Genomic DNA, 27,189 nt, shown 5'->3' with positions numbered 1-27,189 from the left:
TATTTGATATTTCCATCCTCCTGCACACAATTCAGGCAATCACAAGGTCAATGATGACAAAGGCACAACATGAGGAAGATGCACACTACAAGATTGACATGTCATAAATACAAAGTGGCAGGCAAGGCTCTGCAGCAAGCTGGAGTCAGACCACATGCTTGAGAATGCAAAGCTGCAGAAGGGGGTTGGTCTGCCTTCAATTATCACCCTCAGGAAAGTAAATAAATACAACCTTCTCTACCTCCCAGACAACCTTCTCACCTCCCACCACCCTGGGAACCATCTGATGAACTGGAGGGAGGGAGAGAGGGAAGAAAGGGTGGAAAGGGGAGTGAAAGAGTGAGTGAGTGAATGGGGGAGTAAGTGAAAGAGTGAGTGAGTGAAAGACTGGGTGGGTGAGTGAGTGAAAGAATGGGTGAGTGAGTGAAAGAATGGGTGAGTGAGTGAAAGAGTGGGGGAGTGAGTGAGTGAATGGGGGAGTAAGTGAAAGAGTTGGAGAGTGAGTGAAAGAGTGAGTGGGTGAGTGAAAGAGTGGGGGAGTGAGTGAGTGAAAGAGTGGAGCAGTGAGTGAGTGAAAGAGCGGGGGAGTGAGTGAGTGAAAGAGTGGGAGAGTGAGTGAAAGAGTGGGAGAGTGAGTGGGTGAGTGAGTGAAAGAGTGGGAGAGTGAGTGAAAGAGTGGGAGAGTGAGTGAAAGAGTGGGAGAGTGAGTGGGTGAGTGAGTGAAAGAGTGGGAGAGTGAGTGAATGAAAGAGTGAGTGGGTGAGTGAGTGAAAGAGTAGGGGAGTGAGTGAGTGAATGGGGGAGTGAGTGAAGGAAAGAGTGAGTGAGTGTGGGCTCGCAGCCTGACACGGTGGACGAAGCCAGGGATGTACTCGGCAGCGGCCGGGGCCTCGGGTGTTTGCTCCAGCCGCTGGGTAAGAGGCGGCCTGGGGATCGCATTGCCATTGCACTCGGCTCGGGGGCCCGTTGCTGCCCGGGGCCCAGGTACTCACCGGCTTGGGTCGGGTCAGGCCCCGGCCCTCATCGTCCTCTCCCCGCCGCTCCTCCTCTCTCGGTGTGGCGTGCAGGCCGCTGCTCTCCCACAGGGTGGGTGAGTGAGTGAGTGACCCAGCGGCGGCGGCGGCGACGAACCGCTTCCCGGCGCCCGTCAACACAGCGGCCACAACCCCCCCCCCCCCACCCCGCTAACACGCGCACTCCCATTGGCCCGCAGTAAACCGCCCCGCCACTGGTCCACCGTCCGGCCAATCAACGCGCCACTGGGCAGCCTGCGTGATGGCGTCATCGCGCCTCCCCCCCCTTCACCACCCACCTGTTGCCTTGTCCCATCCCCAAAGATGTTTCATTCACCTGGGGGTGACCGCAAGGTGCTGGAGTAACTCAGCGGGGCCAGGCAGCCTCAGCATCTCTGGAGATAATGGATAGGCGACCCTTCTTCAGACTGAGAGGCAAGAAAAAGGAAAACGAGACACATAGATGGTGCATCGAGCAAATGAATGAAAGATACGCAAAAAGCATCAATGATCAAGGTAAATGTCCGTTGTTGGCATTGGGCTAGGTGTTAATGAGTTTAGTTTAGTTTAGAGATACAGCGCGGAAACAAGCCCTTCGGCCCACCAAGCCCGCACCGACCAGCAATCCCTGCACATTAACACTATCCTACACACACTAGGGACAATTTACACATACAGCAAGCCATTTAACCTGCATACCTGTACCTTACGTCTTTGGAGTGTGGGAGGAAATTGAAGATCTCGGAGAAAACCCACGTGGCCACAGAGAGAACGTACAAACTACGTACAGACAGCACCCGTGGTCGGGTAACTCCCCTTCCCTGTAAGGGTGCAACTCCCTGTAAGGCAGCAAATCTATCGCTGCGTCACAGTGGCCGCCCTATAGTATGTAGGAGTTATGTTGGAAGGAAGTGCAGATGCTTGTTTACACTGAAGATAGACACAAAATTCTAGACTAACTCAGCAAGACAGGCAGCATTTCTAGATAGAAGGAATGGGTGACATTTCGGGTCGAACCCCTTGTTCAGATATACAGTTATACGAGTTATACAAGTTATATGAGTTATGCAGACAATGAAACTCATCAGGACAACAGTGAAACTAGTACAACGACTAGGGTGGGCTTGGGACAGAGAGAGAGGGAATACAATGGTTACTTGAAATTAGAAAAATCAATATTCATATCGCTGGGTTCAGTTCAGCATACTTTATTGCCACATGTACAGTGAAAAGCTTTTGTTATAGACAATAGACAATAGGTGCAGGAGTAGGCCATTCGGCCCTTTGAGCCAGCACTGCCATTCAATGTGATCATGGCTGATTATTCTCAATCAGTACCCCGCTCCTGCCTTCTCCCCATACCCCCTGTCTCCGCTATCCTTAAGAACTCTATCTAGCTCTCTCTTGAATGCATTCAGAGAATTGGCCTCCATTGCCTTCTGAGGCAGAGAATTCCACAGATTCACAACTCTCTGACTGAAAATGTTTTTCCTCATCTCCGTTCTAAATGGCCTACCCCTTATTCTTAAACTGTGGCCCCTTGTTCTGGACTCCCCCAACATTGGGAACATGTTTCCTGCCTCTAACGTGTCCAACCCCTTAATAATCTTATACGTTTCAATAAGATCCCCTCTCATCCTTCTAAATTCCAGTGTATACAAGCCTAGTCGCTCCAGTCTTTCAACATCACAGTCCCGCCATTCCAGGAATTAACCTAGTAAACCTAGGCTGCGCGCCCTCAATAGCAAGAATATCCTTCCTCAAATTTGGAGACCAAAACTACACACAGTACACCAGGTGTGGTCTCACTAGGGCCCTGTGCAACTGCAGAAGGACCTCTTTGCTCCTATACTCAACTCCTCTTGTTATGAAGGCCAACATTCCATTGGCTTTCTTCACTGCCTGCTGTACCTGCATGCTTCCTTTCAGTGACTGATGCACTAGGGCACCCAGATCTCGTTGTACGTCCCCTTTTCCTAACTTGACACCATTCAGATAATACTCTGCCTTCCTATTCTACCACCAAAGTGGATAACCCCACATTTACCCACATTAAACTGAATCTGCCATGCATCCGCCCACTCACACAACCTGTCCAAGTCACCCTGCAACCTCATAGCATCTTCCTCACAGTTCACACTACCACCCAGCTTTGTATAATCTACGTGCTAACCAGTAAGCTGCCCAAGGGAAATATGAGGTGCTGTTCCATTTGGCCTCGCTCTGACAATGGAGGAGGCCCTGGACAGAAAGGTCAGTGTAATGGGAAGGGGAGTTAAAGTGTTTGGGAACTGGGACATCACGTAGGCCGAGGTGGACTGAGCGAAGCTACATTTGGTCTCACCGATGAGTCCACATCTGGAACAGCAGATACAGTAGATGAGGTTGGAGGAGTTCAAGTGAACCTCTGCCTCACCTGCAAGGACTGACGGGATCCCTGGACAGAGTCAAGGGTGGAAGAACCCCACTGATCGGGTTCAATTTCCCAACTATTAGCATAGGAGGATATCCTGCCCATTAGTTCAGGAATAGGCAGGGTAGATCCACAGAGATTTTGTTTTAACCCAGAGTAGGGGAATCAAGAACCAGAGGACACAGGTTTAAGGTGAGATGGAATTTGAGGGGGAACGTTTTTCACACTGAGGCTGGTGGGTATATGGAATGAGCTGCCGGAGGAGGTGGTTGAGACAAAAACTATAATAAACTTTATCATAGCGTGGAATCAGGCACTTCGGCCCAACTTGCCCACACTGAACAAGATGCCCCATCTACACTAGTCTCACCTGCCTGCTTTTGGCCCATATCATTCTAAACCTTTCTTATCCATAAGGAATAGGTAGACACTGTTTTTGGTTTGGCCCATCTTCAGACCAATTTTATTGCTGGGAGGGAGGGGGGGAATGCTGGAAAAGAGAGATGGGGGTGGCTCAAAACCTTCAAAGTGATAGGTGGATACAGGCAAGGGGGGTTTGAATGGAAGATGGTGTAATGTGACAAAGGCCAATGGTGAAAAGATCAAAAGGGTGTCAAATAAGGAGAGAAGAGGAGTGAAATGCAAAGCCAGAGGAATATGGGTGGAAATGAAAGTATGATTTTTTTGGGGGGAACTAGCTTTTGCCAGCCAGCCCTATCCGCTTCCCATCTTCCTCAGAGCCATCAATTGCTTTTCTAATTAAATATTGACCAGCAAAGGATTACACATTCGTTGTACAAAATGGACAAAGTTTCTGACTGAAGGAGGGTGCCGACCCAAAACGTCATCTGTCCATTTCCCTCCACAGATGCTGCCTGACCCGCTGAGTTCCTCCAGCACTTTGTGTTTTGCTCAGGATTTTAGCATCTGCAGTTTCTTGTGTCTCCAGACTGTTGTGGCAGGTGGCACACTGTGGAGCCGTGCGTAACCCCCGGCAACAGGCCTGGCTCGCCCGCCGCGGAGCTTGGTAACCCGTGCGCGAGAGGGAAGCTGCCGAGAACCGGAGAACCCAAGGAGGGTGGAGAGAGATGGTGGTGGATGCAAGGAACAAAGGGCCAGAAAGGGGAACAGGGGCCTTACCTTCTGCTCCCTCAAGGTTGGCTGCAGGAGGCACACCCCCGTGTTACAGAGAGGGATGACTGTCAATAATAAACCAATACCAATGTGAAAAGAACTGTTATTTCTGAACTGGGGGTGCAGCGGGAACTATTGCAAAAGGAGTGAGTTCCAGGGCAATGCACAGCAGAGTTGAGGACAGTGAATGGATGGCCATGTTAGAGTGTGGAAGAAGCAGGAAGTTCAGGAGTGTTCAGTCGCTCTCACTCTCTCTCTCACTAAGCAATTCTCAGCATTGGAGAAGATTGAGTTTGATGATACTTGAAGGAGTGCACCTTGGGACAAAACACAGTAAGGGGGGAGCAACAGAGGTAGGAGAATCCAAGTCCAACATTCCATCAACATAGAGGTAAAGCCAACGACTAAGGCTATGGGCGGCTCAACAATAGAGTTGCTGCCTTACAGCACAAGATACCCGGGCTTGATCCTGACTATGGGTGCTGTCTGTACAGAGTTTGTACGTTCTCCCTGTGACCGCGTGGGTTTCTTCTGGGTGCTCTGGTTTCCTGCCACATTCCAAAGACGTGCAGATTTGTTGGTTAATTGGTTTCAGTAAATTGACCTGACACGGGGGTGGGGACAGGGACGGGGGTGGGGACAGGACGGGGGATGGGACAGGGGGGACGGGACGGCAGGGGGGCGGGGCGGGCACGGCACGATGGTGCAGTGGTAGTGTTGCCGCCTTACAGTGCCAGAGACCCGGGTTCGATCCTGATTACGGATGCTGTTTGTACGGAGTTCGTACGTTCTCCCTGTGACTGCATGGATTTTCTCCAGGTGCTCTGGTTTCCTCCCACACTCCAAAGACGTACAGGTTTGTAGGCTAATTGACTTGGTAAAATTGTAAATTTCCCCTAGTGTGTGTAAGGTAGTGTTAGCGAGTGGGGATCGACTCGGTGGGCTGATGGGGCTGTTTCCGCACTGTATCTCTAAACTAAACTGTATGCAAAAAAAAAAAGGGAAATTATATTGTACCTAGGTACATGTGTCAATAAAGCACAATTGACCCATCGCTCTGCCAAATGTTCGGGCCTTCCTGTACTGAAGCCAAGCCCAGAATTATTCAGTTCATCCATCATTCTTTGCAAGGAGGAACATTCTACGAGCAGGTCAATGCAACCCTACACACCCAAATCAGTAAAAAGGTTGCTGCAACTAAAGGCAGAATGAACAATTGAGAAAGGATTGCGGTAATATTAGATGTGGAGAAGTATCCCATGTAGAATTTCTTACATTTTATGAAATAAATGCTTTTTCCATGATCTAAGTAAAGCTGGAAAAAAAAGATATAGTTGAATAAAGCGAAATGCACAAAAGAAGCTTGAATTATTTTGATATAAAGCAGGAATAATATACTTGGAAGAAATGTATCAAGCATTGTGCAAACATCAGTTGCAGCGTTGGCAATGAATTCTACAGGTGTTCAATGTGGACATTTTATATTAAACATGAAGTTTTTTTTCAAGTTGGGATCAGAAATAATTCTCAACTGCAGTCAGGTTAACTTTACTTTAGACTTTTGAGGTAGTGTGGAAACAAGGCCCCTCAGCCCACCAAGGCCACACAGACCAGCGACCCCCCCTGTACACTCGCACTATCCTACACACTAGGGACAATTTTCCAATTTATATAGAAGTCAATTGACCTACAAATCTTTGGTGTGTGGGAGGAAACCAGGGCACCCGGAGAAAACCCACACGATCACAGGGAGAACACACAAACTCTGTACAAGCAGCACCTGTAGTCAGGATTGAACCCGGGCCTCTGGCATTGTGAGGCAGCAACTCCACTGTTGCGCCATTATGCCGCCCTTATCAATTGAGTAAATTATCACCAGTAAATTAGGGGGACATGGAGATAGACATTTCTTTATTCAAAGGAATAATTGAAGGATAATTGAGTAGATCTTTTAAGGGAAAATTGGATAACCATTAGAAGCAGAAAATGCAATACTTTAGGAGAGAGAGTGGAAGTGGTTTTGAATTATTTAAACACAAATGGTCTTGTTCTGTGCAGCAAATTCAATGTCTCTTCATTGAGCGATCTGGCAAGCATTCACAAAATGATGGGTGGTGCATCAAGAAATAACAACTCAACCCTGCACAATGCACATTTTATTTAAGTGTTTACTTTTTTTTTTAATCCCCACATTTTCTGCCTTTTGATACGGCGTCATCAATGTCAGCAGGCATGGCTTACAGTAAAACAAATGTATAATTACAAGGAAAAGCATCATTCACGCCTCATATCAGCACAGATGCATTTAAGAGCATTGTAAGGGAAGCTGCTGACACCCCTGAGGGAAAATGGAGACATCATGCTGATGGAGTAAAATGGAGAGTGGGAAGAGTTTACTGTGGAACATTCACCCCAACATAGAACAGTTGGACGGAATAGACTGCTTCTGTGGAGCACCTTCTGTGTGAGTAAATACATCAATAAGGATGGTGTATGGAGCAGTTTAGCATCCGCCTTAGTTCTAGATATTAAGCAGGGAGGTTTTTGGAGTCGTTGCTACAAATGGTTTGTGCCCCAGAACTAGGAAAAATCATCCAGAGTTGTACCTCTCAACTGCCGTGCACCTAGATCCTCCAACTATCCTTGATCACTGGCTTTATCTTGCACTAAACGTTATTCCCTTTATCATGTATCTGTATATTGTGGATGGTCGATTGTAATCATGTATAGTCTTTCCGCTGACTGGTTAGCACACAACAAATGCTTTTCACTGTACCTCAGAACACGTGACAATAGATTAGACTAAAATAAATTATACTGTAGGAAAGTCCATCAGATGAGAAAAGGAATAACATTAACTGTGGTGTCTCATAAGAACGGCCAACTTATAGTTCTCATTGAGTTCTGGAGAAAGTTTGGTGTGTGATGGGTGAGGGTAACAAATGAACTAGCAAAGTTTCCAGCCTGTAAAGATGTTCCTCCTCTTAATGCACAAACACACTTTTATTTAATTTTTAAAAGTATGTTACCAAGTTATAATGAATTTTCCTGTGAGTTTAAAGGGAGCAGGATATAGGCAAATGCTCCTGACCCTAGCTCCAGCCGCTAACTTATCCACACACCTGACACAAAGCGCTGGAGGAACTCAGCGGCTCAGGCAGCATCACTGGAGGGAAATGGACACGATGTTTTAGGATGGGACCCTTCTTCAGACTCGTGGATCAGAACATGGTCCCGAACTACGAGGTCTGAAGAAGGTTCCTGACCTAAAACGTCACCTACTCCTTTTTCTCCAGAGATGCTGCCTGACCCGCTGAGTTACTCCAGCACTTTGTGTCTGTCTTTGGTATAAACCAGCATCTGCAGCCCTTTGTTTCTACATTTTAACAAATGGCATCAAGCTGTACTGTCATGCCAGTTTGAAATTCAGTTTGCTTACAACGATTCACAACAGAAATACAGAGGAATGCAGGGATTTACGATAAGAACAGAAACTGCTTGAAATTCTCAGCCGGTCAGGCAGCTTTTGGGGAGAAGGAAGCACATGCAACGTTTCTGGTTAATGACTTTCATCAGAACTCTAGCTAAATCTATTTTTGTAACGTCCTGGTGTAGAATGTTTGCTGGCCTACAAGTTCACTACACAACACAAGGTCTGGTCTGCCTGAGCTACTGAAATTAATTTTATTAAAACCCCAAGCCTATGTCGGAACTGCATGTTGGAATCTTTCTTCTTGATCATCTGTATCTGACTTACATTCATAAAGAGAGCTTGTTAATGACACCAAGTAGCCCGTAACATGTTCTGATGCCAGTGGTGCAATATTCTTCGCTTCATTTGGCCACTGAAATGTAGACAAGTGCTGGAGTAACTCAGCAGGTCTGGCAGCATCTCTGGAGAACACGGATAGGTGATGTTACGGGTCGAGACCTGCACTCCAGCCACCCGCGTGCCGTGACCAATGAATCTGCCGATCCTCGCCTCTCCACCAGCAGGTTGGGGCCATCAACTCACCTGGATTCCAGACCAAGACGAATCCCAGTTCCAGACCGAGAGTCTGGACGTGAAACGTCACCTATCCATGTTCTCCAGAGATGCTGTCTGACCTATTGAGTTGCTTTAGTGCTTTATGTCCTTTTGTGCATTAACCGGCATCTGCATTTCCTTACTTCTACATTTAAGTGGGTCTGTCCTCACTCCATCCATTGACATGGAGGCATCCATTTTCCCCAGCTATGTTTTATTGCAAAGGTGTTTTTGCAATAAAAATTTTCTCAAGGCCCCTACTTGTGTGGGTGACTGAATCTCCCCACCCTACAACTTCAATAGCATATCCAACTAACCTTGAGCCGATTCTACCCTCAATGGTCCCAATCCTGAAGAGTCCCCCAGAAGCCTAACCCTGGCAGCCCCTCCAACTTTTGACCTTACTGATTTCCCACCCACCTGCCCCAAATCACATTCAAACTTTGACCAATCTTACTGGCTCCCTTCCCATACAAACTGCAGCCCCATCGCTTCCCGACACTAACACGTCTTCCCACTCTGACCTCAGCACATTTGCAACCCACCTGACTCTGCGCACATTCAGTGTGAAAGACATTTGTGCAAAGATGCCTTGGGCCTTGAGGGCAACAGAATTTCACGGTCAGGAATCCATGGAAAGGAACTGGCACTGTTTGTTTTCAATGCTGGGTTACTTGAACCCACCTTGTCGGCTCCTGAGAATCGATAAGCCAGAAAACATCGTACAAGCACAGTGTGCTACACGTCTTTAAAAATAAATAAATAAATAAATACCGGCCGACGTTGAAATAATTTGGCACCAGTGACTGAGAAATGATTCCGTGTTCCCTCAATCACATGCACAAAATGTGCATGCACGTGTTGAACAGCGCTACTGATATTCATTTAGTTTAGTTTGGAGATACAGCATGGAAACAGGCACTTCGGCCCACCGAGTCCATGCCGATCATTGTTCACCCACTAGTTCTACACACCCCCTACACGCTAAGGGCAATTAACAAACGGGAAATTAACCTACAAATCCGCACGTCTTTGGCACGTAGGAGGAAACCGGAGCACCCGGAGGAAACCCCGGCGGTCACAGGGAGAACGTGCATACTCCACGCAGACAGCACCAGAGGTCGGGATAGAACCCGGGTCTCTGGCGCTGTGAGGTAGCAGCTCCACTGGCTGCGCCACTGTGACGTCCGATTTCTATTGACTGTAACAGTATCCATCTTCAAAGATGGCTTTTAACATGCATAAGTTAATACATTAGGAATTTAGCACAGACAGAAGAGGAAGTCAACAGTGTTTCCAATGCCAATAGTAAACCCAAGGACTGCAACATAATGTAACTCCACCTGGGTTGAGACAAGGGGATAAGCAACAGGAAAGTCAAGGGGAAGTAAACTAGATGAGTATGTTCTTTCTCCTTTACAGCATGTTTGATTATACACTTCAGATAATGATGCTCAAAGTAAAATCAAAAATAAAGTCATGTTCATGTAAACTGATCAGTGATTGCCTTATTGGAAGTGAACATGTCAGTTACTGAATAGTGAAAGGCCTAGATAGGGTGGATGTAGAGAGAATGTTTACACTAGTGGGAAAGTCTAGGACCAGAGGCCATAGCCTCAGAATAAAAGGACGCACCTTTAGTAAGGAGATGATGAGGAATTTCATTCATCAGAGGGTAGTGAATCTGTGGAATTCATTGTCACAGACGGCTGTGGAAGCCAAGTCAACTGATATTTTTAAGATGGAGATTGATAGGTTCTTGATTAGTACGGATGTCAGGGGTTATGGGGAGAAGGCAGGAGAATGGGGTTGAGAGGGAAAGATAGATCAGCCATGATTGAATGGCATTGTAGACTTGATGGGCCAAATGGCCTAATTCTGCTCCTAGAACTTATGCATTTATATCATTGGCATCACAATATATCGATGAACACTGGACACTAGAGGACATAGGTTTAAGGTGAAAGGGGGAACATTTTGTAGGAATCTGAGGGGGTAACCTTTTCACACATAGGGTGGTGGGTGTGTGGAACAAGCTGCCGGAGGAAGTAGTTGAGGCAGGGACTATTGCAACATTTATGAAGCAATTAGACAGGTACATGGATAGGACAGGTTTACAGTGATATGTGCCCAAATGCAGGCAAATGGGTCTAGTGTAGATGGGTCATGTTGATGGGTGTGGGCAAGTTGGACCGAAGGGCATGTTTCCACGCTTTATGACTCTATGGACCACGGGAATGAGAAAGCGAGGGAGAATGGGGAGGGGCAAACAAGGGAGAAGGATTGCCGAGCAAGTAAAGATTTTGCAATGGTTCTGAGGAAGGACAACTTGCAGTGTATATTTTAACTGCTCTTAAGGTTCCAGTACAAAGAACACTGGTGAACAACAGAAGGTAGGCCACCTTAAGTTAGAAACATCAAACTCAAGAAGGATAGACACAAAATGCTGGAGTAACTCAGTGGGTCAGGCAGCATCTCCGGAGAAATGGAATTTGGTGACGTTTTGGGTCGAGTCCCTTCTTCAGACTGTGAGTCAGGGGAGAGGGAAAATAGAGGCGTGAAAACGTACAGAACAAATCAGAAGGGTCTCGACCCGAGACGTCACCTATTCCTTTTCTTCAGAGATGATACCTGAGCCGCTGAGTTACTCCAGCATTTTGTGTCTATCTTCGGTGTAAACCGGCATCCGCAGTTCCTTCCGACAAACTCAAGTGGGATTCTGATTCTCCTCTTTCCTGTTTTCCAAGACTATTGTTCTCTGCAACTAACCTTTGTCTCTCATTTTTGTGACTTCACAGCGAACCAAAAAGACGAAGGAAAAGAAAGAAAGACAAACAGGTATTGGCTGAATTTTTGGCTAGGAGATAACAGCCACCGCTGCCTCATTACTCCGGGGGTCCTTGGCACCGGTGATGAAGTCATTGATCCTCTTGGCGACATGGACCAAGGAAAAGGAGTCCTCTCTCACCACCGTGTGATTTCTCTCCATGAGGAATTCCACATCTTCCTCTGGGAATTCATCTGATGAATAAAGAGTTGAGTGTTACGTCATGGGATCAGAGGCATTTACCACAGAAGAAGGCTATTTGGCCCATTTTGTCCATGCCAGCCATACATACATCAGAACTGGACGGCAAGAGTCCACCACTCTGCCCCACGAGCCTTACGATAAGGTCATGGCTGATTTACCTGTCATCTGAACCCCACTTTTCCAACTGTCCCTTGTGATCTTCACCACCCGAGCATGCTTATCAAAAATCTATCTACCTCTGGCACAGTGGCACAGTAGTAGAGTTGCTGCCTTACAGCGCCAGAGGCCCGGGTTCAATCTTGACTATGGGTGCTGTCTGTATGGATTGTTAGGTTCTCCCTGTGAGCGCATTGGTTTTCTCCGGTGCTCCGGTTTCTCCCACTTCCCAAGGCGTGCAGGTTTGTCGGCTAATTGGCTTCTGTAAATTGACCCTAGTGAGTAGGATACAACTAGTGTGAATGGGTGATTGTTGGTTGGAGCAGAATCAGTGGACGAAAGGGGTTGTCTCCATGCAATATCTCTAAACTAAACTAAACTGAACTGAAGCTAAACCTAAGCTAAGCTGTCTTAAAAATAAAATAGTCAAATATTCTGCTTCCACTCTCTATTGGGGAAAAGAGTTTCAAAACTCATGAATCTCTGAGAGTAAAACGTTCAGTCCCATCTCAGTCTTAAATGGGCCACCCCTCATTTTTAAAGTGATCGTAATTCATAGTCGATGACAAGAAATATAGGATGATTCGGCACAGAAACAGGTCCTTTCGCCAATCGTGTCTGGACCCACCATTATCCATCCATTTTGTACTTGTCCCACATTAATCCCATTTAAAAAAAATTCTCCTGACATTTTCATCTACTTCCCTCAGATCCTGCCACTTATCGACATGCCTGAGGCAATTTGCAGCAGCCAAATGCTGTATACCTCCCAACCTGCATGTCTTTGCGACAGGGAGGAAACTGGAGCACCAGGGGTAGGTACCGACTCTGCCCAGACAGCACTCGAGGTCAGGATCGAACCTGGATCTCCGGTGGAGCTCGGCAGTGGCTCTACCAACTGCGCCACTCTGCCACCCACGGCGAATGTTGAACCATGTACGACTCAGCTACAGCTTTTGGTTGTGAATTCTTTCGGCACCTCTGAAGCTCTGGAATGCATGTTATAAGTTCATAAGTCGTAGGAGCAGAATTAGGCCATTGGAACCATAGAGTCCACTCTGCAAATTCAATCATGGCTTTCTTCCACCACCTCTTACCTTTAGAACGGAGATGAGAAGGAATTTCTTTAGTTGGCGGGTGGTGAATCTGTGGAATTCATTGTCACAGACGGCTGTGGAGGCCAAGTTAATGTTTTTTTTTAAACCGGAGATTGACAAATTCTTGACTAGAATGGTTGTCCGGGGTCATTGGGTGAAGGCAGGACAATGGGGTTGAGAAAGAAAGATAAATCCGCCATGATTGAATGGAATAGACGACTTGATGGGCCGAATGGCTTAATTCTGCTCCTAGAACGTATGAACTTTGGGATGAAAAGATCCTGCATCTTACAAATTACTCCCGGAAACTCCGGCCATTGGCTGCACCTCTGTCATTCCAGCTAGGATCCCTTCCCAACTTTAGCCAGCTCCTCCCTCATGCCCCTTTCATGCATTGGAAAGAACTATTAGCAAAGAACAAAAAAATGGTTTTAATGTACTTACTGTCAACAAGCAAAACGTCTGGCTGCAGCTGTGCGTAGATTCGGCCAAGGGCAAGGCTTTCATTCAGAAGCTTGTGGAAAGAGAATACGTTCAACAAAACCTGTATGGATGTAGGACAAAGACAACATTATATGGGTGAATGAGATTTCTATTGTACATGGAATTCCATGGTGCCTGCTTCAGCAAAGGTCTATTCTGCCCAATTATCCATGAGCCACCCCCTGCCCTCCTTCATCCAATGTTACCTGTTCCTCAGGACAGCAGAGGGCAGCACGGTGACCTAGCTGATAGAGCTGCTGCCTCACAGCGCCAGAGACCCGGGTTCGATCCTGACTGGAGTGCTGTATGTGTGGAGTTTGCACATTCTCCCGGTGACTGCGTGGGTGTCGCAGAGTCATACAGCGTGGAAACAGGCCCTTTGGCCAAACTTGCCCACGCTGACCAACATGTCCCGTCCTCACTCGTCCCACCTGCCAGCATTTGGCCCATAACCCTCTAAACCTGTCTTATCCATGTACCTGTCCAAATGTTTCTTAAATGTCACGATAGTCCCTGCCTCAACTATCTCCTCCGGCAGCTCGCTCCATACACCCACCACCCTTTGTGTGAAAAAGTTAACCCTCAGGTTCCTATTAAATCTTTCCTCCCTCATCTTAAACCTATGTCCTCTGGTTCTCAATTCCCCATCTCTGGGAAAGAGACACTGGGCGTTTACGCGATCTATTCCTCTCATGATTCCATAATTCTTTAAAACATGCCGATCCGATCATCTCTCAAAACTCCAGCGACAAGGGAATGCAAGCTGAATAATACACATTAATGCATGTTGACCTCGGTAATGCTGCTCAAGGCTTTGGTCCCACTGGATGCTCCCAGGGCGAGATAGGTTCCGCACACACCTCGTAACGGCCGCACTATGGTGGGCAACAGAAACGACAAGGGCCGCTTGCCAGCTTGAATAATGTTTCTCTGAAACAAAGATAAAGACGGAAAAGCGGGAGTTAGTCAAGGCCACCTCCTTCCAGGAATCGTGTTCTGTTCTGTCACGGGGCCAAATCACATTGAAACCTCAGACATAGAGGCAATGACTGAATTATACTTTAATGTCACATGTACACAGGTTCAGTGAAATGCTTTGTTTTGCATACAACCCCGTACAATTCATGTAGCAGACCTCACCTAGGCAGTACACAAGAGTCGCCACTTTTCTGGGGCCGACAAAATTATAAAAAGTTAATCAAATAGTTTTATTATCTGCTGGCAGCAGTGAACCCCACATGGCAGCAGGCAGCCCCCCCTCCCCCCACCCAGGTCCCCCCAACGTTTCTCGGCGGCCCTCTGCTGGTCCCCCTATGTTTTCAGCGGCCCTCCCTCCGCTGGGTCGCCCTTGCGTTCTCGGTGGCCCGCCCCCTGACGCGTTGCTCTCAGTGGCCCTCCCCGTAGGAGCAGGCTATTCGGCCCCACATGCCTGTTGTCCCCCTCGGTAAGGACGCAGCAGATCTTTTACCTCAGCTTCGCTTACCACCATGAACCCCATATCCCTTGATTCGCTTAATATCCGAAAACGATCATTCTCTGCATTAAATATACTCCACAATTAAGCTTTACAGACTCTCGGGTAGACTATTCCAAACATGAACCACTGGGTTCTGGGTGAAGAAATGTCTTCTCATCTCAACCTCTGTTATCCGACTTCTGAACGGTCCTTCCATTAGCCAGGGCACTCTTCGATTCGCCTCTACCCCATTGCTGACATTACAGAACACAGAGCCTTTATTTGTCATTCGGTACCGAGGTACCGAACGAAATTACGTTACCAGCAGTCACACAAAAAAACCCCACAAGACACATAACCCCAACACAAACACCCATCACAGTGACTCCAAACACCCCCTCACTGTGATGGAGGCAACAAAACTTCCTCTCTCTTCCCCACGCCCAAGACCCCGCGGCCGAGCCACACCGGGCGCTGAAACATCCCGCGGCCGAGCCGGGCGATGGAAGGCCCCGTGGCCGTACCCTGCGCAGCTAAGTCCCGCGGCCGAGCCGCGCCAGCGATGTAAAGTCCCGCGGCCGAGCCGCACCAGCGATGTAAAGTCCCGCGGCCAAGCCGCGCCGGGCGATGTTAGGTCCCGCGGCCGAGCCGCACCTGGCGCTGAACCGTCCCGCGGCCGTACTGGGCGATGGAAGGCCCCGCGGCTGAGCCGCACCGGGCACTGTTAAGTCCAGCGGCCGAGCCGCACCGGGCGATGGAAGGCCCCGCGGGCGATGGAAGGCCCCGCGTTTTTTTCCCAGCGCAAACGGAGATACGACTCGGAAAGGGTCGCATCTCCGTTGAGGAAGAGATTTTTAAAGGTTTCCCCCACCACCACCCCCCACATATACACAGACTATTAGACTTTGTCTCTGGAATAAATTGCTACAATGCTGAGAGCTATATTCTGCAACTCTGTATCTTCCCCATTGCTTGACCTAGTGTACTTGAATTTGAACTGATTGTATTTATGTATGGTATATCTGATTTGTTTGGATAGCATGCAAAACAAAGCTTTTCACTGTACCTCGGTACATGTGACAATGATGAACCTGAGTCTGAAGAAGTGTCTCGACCCGAAACATCATCCATTCCTTCTCTCCAGAGATGCTGCCTATCCCGCTGAGTTACTCCAGCATTTTGTGTCCATATTCAGTGTATAACCAGCATCTGCAGTTCCATCCTACACTAAACCTAAATCTGATTAGCTAACTCTTTCATTTGGAATTGCGACTTGACTCTAAAACATAAGGGATTGTAGATGCTGGAATCCTGAGCAAAAACAAAGTGCTGGAGGAACTCGTCGGGTCAGGCAGCATCTGTGGAAGGAGATGGACAAACTTCAACTCAGCTTGTTTAAATGTGAGGACGGTTACTGAGCCAAGAGAAGTAGACAAGGATTTGAATGTCACTCATGGTGTTGTCAAGAATCCAGTCATGACACACTGTGTAAAAAACACTCCTCAGCATTTCATTGAATAAATTGATGCACATCAGCAGGCTGGTTCCAAGATATGTCAGGAAATGTCAGCCCAATGCAAACTCATCGATGGGCTTCAGGGTTAGGGTCAGGGTTACCAAAATTAAGAATTCAACCCAAGATAGACACAAGATGCTGGAGTAACTCAGCAGGACAGGCAGCATCTCTGGGTAGAAGGAATGGGCGATGTTTCGGGTCAAGACCTTTGTTCAGACTGTCAGGGGAGAGGGAGACGAGAGATATGGACGGGTAAGGTGTGAAAACGAGAGATCAAAAACGGAGTATATTCCATATCCCTCATTTCCCTCTCCCCTGACTCTCAGTCTGAAGAAGGGTCTCGACCCGAAACATCACCCATTCCTTTTATCCAGAGATGCTGCCTGTCCTGCTGAGTTACTCTAGCATTTTGTGTCTATCTTTGGTGCAAATCAGCATCTGCAGTTCCATCCTGCACACTAAGAAATGAACCCTCTTGACTGTTGACTTGCTTACCATATTCACCGTCGAATTGTCCTGTGTTTGGTCTGGCCAGGAGAAGTCCAACATTTGGCTGTTCAGAAGGACCCCAGAGGGTGTTATGATCCCACTGCCAAACGGCCGGTTCAGGGAGCTGGACAAAAGGTGAACAGAAAAATGTTTTAAGGTTACGAACTCCTGCAGTTCTTGCTTGGTTTCAAGATACTCCATCTGTTACAGAAACATCCTGAATCATCCTTTCCTAATCTCAACGAACAGCATTTGTTTCCAATCTGAAAATAATGTACTAGGAACCGTAGACATAAAAGTATGGAGTAACTCAGTGGGTGAGGCAGCATCTTTGGAGAAAAAAAGGATGTGTGACATTTCGGTTCAGGACCTCTTATGCACCCCGTTACACCAGCACTTCGTACCTATCTTTGGTAGAAACCAGATGCTGCTTTCTACCAAAGATAGGTACAAAGTGCTGGTGTAACGCAGTGCATAAGAGGTTCTATGTACTACAAACTGTTCTATGTACTACAAACTTGTTTCTATGTACTACAAACTGCCTTGGTTGCACATGGGACTTTGAGCTTTTGTTTTGCACTAATATTGTTTTTAACTTATTGAACTTTTTTAAATTTATCATGTTACCTACGGATATTATGTTTACTGCTGTTTTGCTGCAGCAAGTAAGAATTTCATTGTTCCATTTCCGGTGCATATGACAATTCAACACACTTGTGACTTGATGCAAAATATCTTAAATGGAATAATGCATCTCATAAATGGCAAAAGTACTTGGCGGGCAATTAACTTCTTCAAAGAGCAGTAACAATTGTCGTGCAAGCAGAAATAGGGCCAATACATGCAAAGGGTGGCCTGGGGTCCGACGTTATCCCAGATATCTTCAAAGCCTGGGCTTCCCCCACCATTTGAGAGCTACACAAATTACACATTAAAGATTATTCACCAAGCACATAAGACAAAGACAAATGATCTTCTTGTAAGTTTGGATAATGATGACCGACTTATTTTAAAAGAGACAAACAGGAGAGGCCCATGAAACTTAAATGTTTTTTGTTAAGGAAGAAGATAATGAAACATGGAAAAAGAACCCTGTAGTGATTTGGTGCCAATAGTAAAAATGTCTTTACTGTTTAGTAATTTTGTTTTAATGACTTCAAGTATCACATTCTGTGAATGGTTTATAATTTTGAGAACAATGCAATGGTGGAGCTCATGCAAATAATGGATGTTTTCTTCCCCATTTAAAAATGTATTGTAAAAACATACATTGTGACTTGATAGACACCATATGCTGGAGTAACTCAGCAGGTCTGGCAGCATCTCTGGAGAAAAGGAATAGGTGGTTTTGGGTCGAGCTCTTCATCAGACTGGGTGATGAAGTCTTTGGAGTGTGGGAGGAAACTGGAGCACCCAGAGAAAACCCACGTGGCCACTGGGAGAATGTACACACTCCTAACAGACAGCATTGAATTGGGTCTCTGCCGCTGTAAGGCAGCAACTTCACCACCGTACCCCACTGCGCCACCCACATGTTTGAAGATGCTTTGGTGCAAAAGGTGCTATATAAATGAGGGCATCATTATACTTAGATGAAAGACACCACAAGGAATTATGATTCTCGTAGGTTGATGATACCGAGGATGTTACACTGATGTAGTCTGGTATAATTAAGTAATTTGCCCCAAAAAGATCAGCTCCATCTGGACCTGACTCCAGAAAGGATCAAAGTCTATTATAAGTGTAAGAAAATAACTGCAGATGCTGGTACAAATCGAAGGTATTTATTCACAAAATGCTGGAGTAACGCAACAGGCCAGGCAGCATCTCAGGAGAGAAGGAATGGGTGACGTTTCGGTCGAGACCATTCTTCGGACTGATGTCAGTGTCCCGCCCCCCTGACATCAGTCTGAAGAAGGGTCTCGACCCGAAACATCGCCCATTCCTTCTCTCCTGAGATGCTGCCTGACCTGCTGAGTTACTCCAGCATTTTGTGAATAAAAGTCTGTTATAAAAACATTGTTGTGCTGTTACCTCACAATGGAAACGATGAAGTCATCAGGCCCAATGACATGGACCTGACTTGCAGAAGGTCCCGTCTCCAGGGAATTGAGCGGGAGGTAGTGGTTTGGGGGAAATGCCACACTTTCGTTGATCAGCTGACGCAGAGAATTGGCTTCTAATTTGCTGAAGGGAGAAAGCAAAATAAATACATTAAACCCTTGCAACACGGACCTCTATGTAGGGCGTTTCGGTTAGAGTGGACCGGGGCTCCCGTTGCAATGCCCCCCAGTATCCCAATGAGCTGGTGCCAGGTGGCAGGAGGGGAGAGAGCAGGCAGCATGAAGACGGCGCGAGTACCGCCTGAAGGGCCAGGGGCTCTGCGGCTCTCCAGCCTGTGAATTCCCGCTTGATCAACCCACCCCAATGCTGTGTTTCTTCATTCCCAAGCTTGGGTTCAACTTTACCTCCCCTCACTTAGTTATAACAGACAATCGGCAATAAAGGACACCTTCCTCCCACCCCCTCCTCCCCACCATGCTCCCTTAACTCTATGCATCTCAATCTACACATGTGGATACATGGAACTGCAGATGTTGGTTTACAAAAAATGACACAATGTGCTGGAGTAACTCAGCAGGTCAGGCAGCATCGCTGGAGAAAATGGATAGGTGACGTTTCAGGTTGGGACCCTTCGTCCGTCTGATTCTATGGAAGGGTCCCAACCTGAAACGGGGGGGGGATGAAAGCTGGAAGAGAGGAGGGGCAAGACAAAGCGTGGCAGGTAGTAGGTTAATACAGCTGAGGTTTTTGAGAGGCCGATGTTTGGACAAAGGCCAGAGGAAGGATATTCTTGCTATGGAGGGCGTGCAGCGTAGGTTCACTAGGTTAATTCCCGGAATGGCGGGACTGTCGTATGTTGAAAGGCTGGAGCAATTAGGCTTGTATATACTGGAATTTAGAAGGATGAGGGGGGATCTTATTGAAACATATAAGATAATTAGGGGATTGGACACATTAGAGGCAGGAAACATGTTCCCAATGTTGGGGGAGTCCAGAACAAGGGGCCACAGTTTAAGAATAAGGGGTAGGCCATTTAGAACGGAGCTGAGGAAGAACTTTTTCAGTCAGAGAGTGGTGAAGGTGTGGAATTCTCTGCCTCAGAAGGCAGTGGAGGCCAGTTCGTTGGATGCTTTCAAGAGAGAGCTGGATAGAGCTCTTAAGGATAGTGGTGTGAGGGGGTATGGGGAGAAGGCAGGAACGGGGTACTGATTGAGAGTGATCAGCCATGATCGCATTGAATGGCGGTGCTGGCTCGAAGGGCTGAATGGCCTACTCCTGCAACTATTGTCTATTGTCTATTGTCTAAAAGACAGAAGGTATGAGACAAAAGGATTGAGGAGAGGGAATTGTGAAGCTAGAGGAATGAATAAGGGTGGAAGGCGAGGGGGAGGGGAGAAATAGGTGTGAGTTCAGGTATGGCACTGGGGAGTGAGGAGGGGGTGTGGGACAGGAGAGAGTGTTAGGAGGGAAGAAGGGAGAGGAAGAGGTGTGCGTTTTCAAACTTCTATACTTCTTGCCTGATGGGAGAGGGGAGAAGAGGGAGTGTCTGGGCTGAGACTCGTCCTTGACTACACTGGTGGCCTTGCCGAGGCAGCGGGAGGTGTAAATGGAGTCAATGGAAAGGAGGTCGGTTTGTGTGAGGGACTGTGTTGCGTAACAGGTTTGACATCTGTCACTGATGGAAATGATGAAAGATTTAGTCTTAAAATGTTTGATCCAATTTTTCACAGGTAAAGAACCGGTAAATGAAAATGAGATCACGCACCTAATCATCTTCTCCGTCACCTCAGTTGTTGTGGGGTCAAATAAAGGATCTCCGAGGCTGCTTGCAAGGCCTAAGGCAATTTTCAACGTCTAGAGAAAAGAAAGAGAAGAAGCATTTATGTCCACAAACAATCAATAGGAGATCTTTGCGGTCATGAACGCACTGGATGATCAAATGATTTGTAATAAAAATGAATTGCAGACGCTTGTTTATACCAAAGACTGACACAAAGTGCTGGAGTAACTCAGCGGTTCAGGCAGCATCTCTGGAGACCATGGATAGGCGACTTTGTGGGTCGGGACCCTTCTTCAGACTGTTTGTAGGGGTATCTCTACATTCAGTCTGAAGAAGGGTCCCGTCCTGAAACGTCATCTATTCATGTTCTCCAGAGATTCCAGGGCGGTCACGGTGGCGCAGCGGTAGAGTTGCTGCCTTACAACAAATGCAGCACCGGACACCCGGGTTCAATCCCGACTACAGGTGCTGACTGTATGGAGTTTGTACGTTCTCCCTGTGACCTGTGTGGGTTTTCTCAGAGATCTTCGGTTTCCTCCCACACTCCACAAAGACGTACAGGTTTGTTGGTTAATTGGCTTGGTAAATGTAAAAATTGTCCCTCGTGGGTGTAGGATGGTGTTAATATGCCAGATGGGATTGGTCGGCGCTGACCCGGTGGGCCGAAGGGCCTGTTTCCGCGCTGTATCTCTAAACTAAACAGATGCCGCCTGTCCCGCTGAGTTACTTCAGTGCTCCTTTGCCAAAGTGAGGCCATACGCAAACTAGAGGAACAGCATCTCATATTCCGCTTGGCTAGCTTACAATCCAATATTATGAATACTGAATTCTCCAATTTTAGGCAACTGCATAACCCTATCCCTCACCCTTCTTCCCCACATAACCCTCCCTTGCCTTCTTTCCCCCCGCCCCCTCCCTCTGACTCACCAGGAATCGAACCTACGTCTTCCGTCCCCCACCCCTTCAACCTACTTCCCTTCCTCTAGCTTCACAATTCACAGCTCTTCAATCCTTTTGTTTCACACCTTCTGTCTTTTCGTCGCAGGCCTTTGCCTTGTGCCGATCAAATAACCCACCTCACCTGTGTTAGCCTATTACTGCCAGGCTTTGTCCTGCACCTCCTCAATTCCAGCTTTCTTTCCGCCCCCACCCATAATCAGAATGAAGCAAGGTCCCAACCTGAAACGTCACCTATCCATGTTCTCCTGAGATGCTGCCTGACCCACTGCGCTACTCCAGCACTCTGTCTTCTTGTGTAAACCAGCATCTGCAGTTCCTCTACTCCAGCACTTTGTGTTTTGCTCAAGATTCCAGCATCTACAGTTCCTTGTGAATCCACTACAAACCGAGAGGCTTGCTTTCTGAAATGCATTTCCAAATGAATCCTAAAATTCCTTCATTTCAGCATAGCTTTCAGTCTCCCTCTTCCCGGATATGACCATTTCATTCCTCCATGTGATGGGAACATTGAGCAGGATCTCCGTGCGTTCCAGCCCCTTCCCATACAGGAACTTGACCGAATGTGACCCGACCCATGTACCTGGGTCATGGGAGGACACTTGATGGAACGGCACAGACAGCAGTTAGCATTGTATTTCCAGAAGGACAGGAAGCCATTTAGAAGGTCCACTATCAATCTGATCCCACCACAAATACCCCCCTTTTTACAATAGACATAATGATTAATCTTCTTCAAACCTTGGTCTCTCGCGAGGTCTTACAAGGAGATGGTGTGGGGGCCTTGGTGCACCTTGCTACTCCTTAATGGGTAACCCTCATTCCCAGAATGATGTCTGTAAATGAACAGTGAAAACCACCTGCCAACATTGGGGAAGAAGGCAAATTGATAAGACAGGACATTATCAGATGTATGGTGGTCTTCGTGAGGGATAGGCAAAGAGGTTGGGCCAGTGCACCCACTTCAGTGCTGCACGACCCCGTGACTCCATGACCAACGGGAATCTTTGACCCATGAATTCTCAAAGTGGAGGATCACTTGGAATTGTGAGGAACTGAGAACTTTGAGGTCAACCATCAAGGGCATACAACATCCCGAGGTAAATAACGGAAGGGCTGAGCCATCTAACAAACTACCCATCCACCCGTCCCATCAGCAATCTTCTGCCCTGCCCATGGTGGAATCTGCAGGTCCTGTACTGGCCTCGTCCATCATCGCAGAGCCAAGCCGCCTGCAGTAGAAACAAGACATCCTCAAACCCAAGAGACTGCCTGAAACGAGGACAACCTTACACAGGGCCCACAAGCCCTACCTCTGTGAGAAGGTGATAGGTCAGGTTCCTGGAGGCCTGGGTTGTTATGTTAAATCCCTCCAAAATGTTGAGGGCAGCAATAAGAGCGGGTCCCGTGTGTGGGGGAGGAGCTGTAAGCACAAAGCGACCTGCAAAACACCACAAAATAACCGTTACTTTTGACTAGACATTTCCCAAAAAGTATAACTTTATTTGCAAAGATCATGAAGCCATATTGAGCAATGATCATGAAGCTATACTGAGCACTGGTGATAGGCGCAAAGTGCTGGAGTAACTCAGCAGGTCAGGCAGCATTTCTGGAGAAGACGGACAGGTGATGTTTCGGGTTGGGACTCTTCTTCGGATATTGTCTGGGGGGGGGGGGGGGGGGGGATGGGAACTGGAAGCAAGAAAAGACCAGGAGAAATCAGGCCGGCGACAGATGACCTCAGGCATGGTGTTTCCCTGATAGGCCGATTGTTGGTTAGCATTGGTGGGTAGGTTATGATCATAAATCCATATTGAGCTTTTTTGGGAGGTCTATGATCGTGAAGCCATAGTGAGCGTGGATGGTAGACACACAACGCTGGAGTAAATCAGCGGGTCAGGCAGCATCTCTGGAGAGAAGGAATAATGATGTTTCGGGTCGAGATTTTTCTTGAGACTGAGCCTGCTCTTTCCTCCTGCTATCCAACCTACTTTGAGCATGGTGTGCAGGTTATTAGTGAGAGTTGTTCGGTTGCACGACCATTTCACTGATGATTGGGGGCTGAACATTTAGATGGCAATGAACCAGATTGAATTTGCCCCACTTTTTGGGATCAGGGCACACTTTGGAGTAATTTCCCCCCTTGTCAGGCAGATGCCAGTGTTGTAACTGTACTGGAACCGCTTTGGCCAGAGGTGCCTCCAGGGGAACCTGAGGGGTAACTTTATAACACAGAGGGTGATGGGTGTATGGAACAAGCTGCTGGAGGAGGTAGTTGAGGCAGGGACTATCCCAACGTTTAAGATGCATTTAGACAGGTACATGGATAGCGCAGGTTTAGAGGGAAATGGGCTAAACGCAGGCAGGTGGGACTAGTGTAGATGGGGCATGTTGGTCGGCGTGGGCAAGTTGGGCTGATGGGGCTGTTTCTACGCTGTATGACTCTATGAGCACGGAAGCAGTCTCTTCGACCCAACTTGCCCATGCTGACCAAGATACCCCATCTACAGTAGCACCACCAGCCTGAGTTCGGTCCATATTCCTCTAAATGTTTCCTATCCATGAACCCCGTCCAATGTCATTTAAAGACATTTTGATGGGCTCAGAGATTTATTTTGAAGGGGGGAGTCTACTCCCTTTACACTTCAGGGAAGGAATTCCAGGATTTAGATCTAGAGACAGTGAAGGATCATCGTAATATTTCTAAGTAAGGATGGCATGAAAGCAGGCGGTGATCCTGCAGGGCGATATCCCCATGTAGCTTCCTGGTTTGGTAGCGTTTGGGAAGCTTTAATTATTCCCTCCTGCCTCTTCACCTTCTAAGGTGAGGTCAGTGCGTACCTTGGTACGATCCTTCAATGGGCTTCTGGACAATCACACTGTAGTTAGCAAAGTCTTCTGCGGAGAGTACTCCACCTTTGCTCCGAACCTGCAGGGAAAGACAGAGGAGAGTCAGTGTTAAGGTCTTGAGAACGTCCAAGTTCCTCCTAAGGCTATTAGACAATAGACAATAGGTGCAGGAGGAGGTCATTCGGCTCTTCGAGCCAGCACCGCCATTCAATGTGATCATGGCTGATCATTCTCAATCAGTACCCTGTTCCTGCCTTCTCCCCATACCCCCTGACTCCGCTATCCTTAAGAGCTCTATCTAGCTCTCTCTTGAATGCATTCAAAGAATTGGCCTCCACTGCCTTCTGAGGCAGAGAATTCCACAGATTCACAACTCTCTGACTGAAAAGGTTTTTCCTCATCTCCGTTCTAAATGGCCTACCCCTTATTCTTAAACTGTGGCCCCTTGTTCTGGACTCCCCCAACATTGGGAACATGTTTCCTGCCTCTAACGTGTCCAACCCTTAATAATCTTATACGTTTCGATATGATCCCCTCTCATCCTTCTAAATTCCAGTGTATACAAGCCTAGTCGATCCAGTCTTTCAACATATGACAGTCCCACCATTCACAATAGAGACACTCCCGGACATGCAATATGTGACCTATGTAAATGATTCTGTACTCAGTCCCCAGTGCAATCAAGGCAGCTTGTAATTTCCTCAACACGGTGCGATCAGTCGTGTTTACATCGGAAACAAGCCGGCAATGGCGGAGGTGCATACCCAGAACGCTGTGTGCTACAGAATGTGTCCAGACGGCAGCCGGAAGTCACTGAGACAGTTCATACTCTCAGTGATAGACACACACAGTGCTGGAGTAATTCAGCGGGTCAGGCGGCAACTCTGGAGAACATGGATGGGTGACGTTTTTAGTCAAGACCCTTCTTTAGTTTAGTTTACTTTGGTTTATTGTCATGTGTACTGAGGTACAGTGAAAAGCTTTTGTTGCGTGCTATCCAGTCAGCAGAAAGACAATACATGATTACAATTGATCCATTTACAGTGTAAGGGAATAAAGTTTAGTGCAAGGTAAAACCAGCAAAGTCCGATCAAGGATAGTCCAGGGGTCAGCAAAGAGATAGATAGTAGTTCAGCACTGCTCTCTGGCTGTGGTAGGATGATTCAGTTGCCTGATAACAGCTGGGAAAACACTTTCCCTAAATCTGGATGTGTCCGTTTTCACACCTATAGCTTTTGCCTGATGAGAGAAGGGAGAAGAGGGCGTGGCGAGGGTGTGACTCAGATTTGGGCAGGGGATGGGAATGGTGATTCCAACACGTAAAATCTGACTTACGTAAATGGGGGTCTCTGTATCTACAGGATCCTGAAGGAATACATTATTAGAAGTACGTTGTAATGTAGTGCTGGGATACTGAATCAAATGTCTTATTGATAATCATATTTACACATTGATAGACCTAATGGTAGAAGAAGCAGAAGAAGTGCGTGCGTCGTTATCTTGGCTTCTACCCATTGCTTCAGTCCATGCGGATTAATTCTATACAAACCCTACCTCAGCAATATGTCCAAAATAGCCAAGTGCTTATCTGCAGCAAACCGTGTCTTGAAGATTAAACAGCTTCAAATTGTAATTACCACCACAGAGAATGGCAAAACGACAGACTTAAAAAGGCAGCCAATATCATTGAAGACCAACACCATACTGGCCACACTCTTATTTCGCCACTGCCATCGGGAAGAAGGTAGAGGAGCCTGAAAGCCGTGAGTAACGTGTTGAAGAACTGCTTCTTCCCGGCACTCTTGAACACTGCACAACACGAACCTCAGCAGCTATGATCTTCTTTGGATTGTGTCTTTGGTTGCACAACTTAGGGCGGCAGAGCAGCCTTACAATGCCAGGGACCAGGGTTGGATCCTGACTACAGGTGCTGTCTCTAGAGTTTATACGTTCTCCCTGTAACCTCGTCGGTTTTCTCTGGGTGCCCCGATTTCTTCCCGAACTCCAAAGACCTATAGGTGTGTGCAGATTAATTGGCATTGGCAAAAAAAATTGTAAATTGTCCCTCGTGTGTCGGATAGTGCTTGTGTTCGGGCTGATCTCTAGTCGACGTGGACTCGGTGGGCCGAAGGGCCTGTTTCCGCGCTGTATCTCTAAAGTCTAAAGTCACAACAAACTTCGGGTTTTGCACTACTTTGGTGCAATTGGGTAATGTGCCTAGTATTATAACTGTTAATTTTATGTATTTTTAATTGTTATATATTATCTGTGCGTTATTGAGTGCAATATTGCATTTTTATTGATTATTCTTATTGGTCTTATTGTTGAACTGCAGGTAATTTTTCATTTCACTACACATTTATGTGTATGTGACAAATAAATGACTATTGATTATTGACTATTGATGGGCCTGTTAATCTGCTGCAAGTAAGAATTTCATTGTTCTGTTGACAATACATGACATGACAATTAAACAAGCATGATTTTCTTGACTACTTTACCTCTGAAGCCATTTCCTCTGTGATATTTCCATCGTAAAATGCCGAAACGCCCTCCAGACCAATTGCGCTGAAAATAGCTGCCAGATCCAAGCGTTTCATGAAAGCCCCCGACTGTAACGGTTGTCCATGTGGCAGGAAAATCTCACGGAAAATCTCGGATACATTTTTGTCCTTTACTTGATCAATTGCTTTAGCTGGAATTACAGAAACAACAAAAACATG

At 47.1% G+C, this 27,189-nt stretch overlaps 2 protein-coding genes across 7 annotated transcripts in view; both read right to left on the bottom strand.

Annotated features, from left to right (window-relative positions):
- ncoa6 (nuclear receptor coactivator 6) overlaps positions 1–1,165 on the bottom strand; it is a 55,611-nt gene extending 54,446 nt beyond the window's left edge. For all 5 annotated transcript variants that reach the window (XM_078418771.1, XM_078418770.1, XM_078418766.1 and 2 more), the window contains exon 1: positions 993–1,165. The gene's annotated coding sequence lies outside the window, so the exon portion shown is untranslated. The remainder of the gene's footprint in view (positions 1–992) is intronic.
- Positions 1,166–6,703: 5,538 nt separating this feature from the next.
- ggt7 (gamma-glutamyltransferase 7) overlaps positions 6,704–27,189 on the bottom strand; it is a 50,652-nt gene continuing 30,166 nt past the window's right edge. For both annotated transcript variants that reach the window (XM_078418765.1, XM_078418764.1), the window contains exons 8-16: positions 26,968–27,161; positions 24,458–24,545; positions 22,930–23,057; positions 20,645–20,733; positions 18,850–19,002; positions 16,822–16,939; positions 14,147–14,284; positions 13,316–13,415; positions 6,704–11,608 (exon numbers count right to left, since the gene is read on the bottom strand). In XM_078418765.1, the coding sequence (XP_078274891.1) occupies positions 11,445–11,608; positions 13,316–13,415; positions 14,147–14,284; positions 16,822–16,939; positions 18,850–19,002; positions 20,645–20,733; positions 22,930–23,057; positions 24,458–24,545; positions 26,968–27,161 (1,172 nt within the window). In that variant the 3' untranslated portion in view covers positions 6,704–11,444. The remainder of the gene's footprint in view (positions 11,609–13,315; positions 13,416–14,146; positions 14,285–16,821; positions 16,940–18,849; positions 19,003–20,644; positions 20,734–22,929; positions 23,058–24,457; positions 24,546–26,967; positions 27,162–27,189) is intronic.

Source organism: Rhinoraja longicauda, chromosome 22 (genome assembly GCF_053455715.1).
Source record: "Rhinoraja longicauda isolate Sanriku21f chromosome 22, sRhiLon1.1, whole genome shotgun sequence".
Classification (NCBI taxonomy): domain Eukaryota; kingdom Metazoa; phylum Chordata; class Chondrichthyes; order Rajiformes; family Arhynchobatidae; genus Rhinoraja; species Rhinoraja longicauda.
Note: the sequence above shows the minus strand (reverse complement) of the source record. Positions and strands in the feature narration are given on the sequence as shown.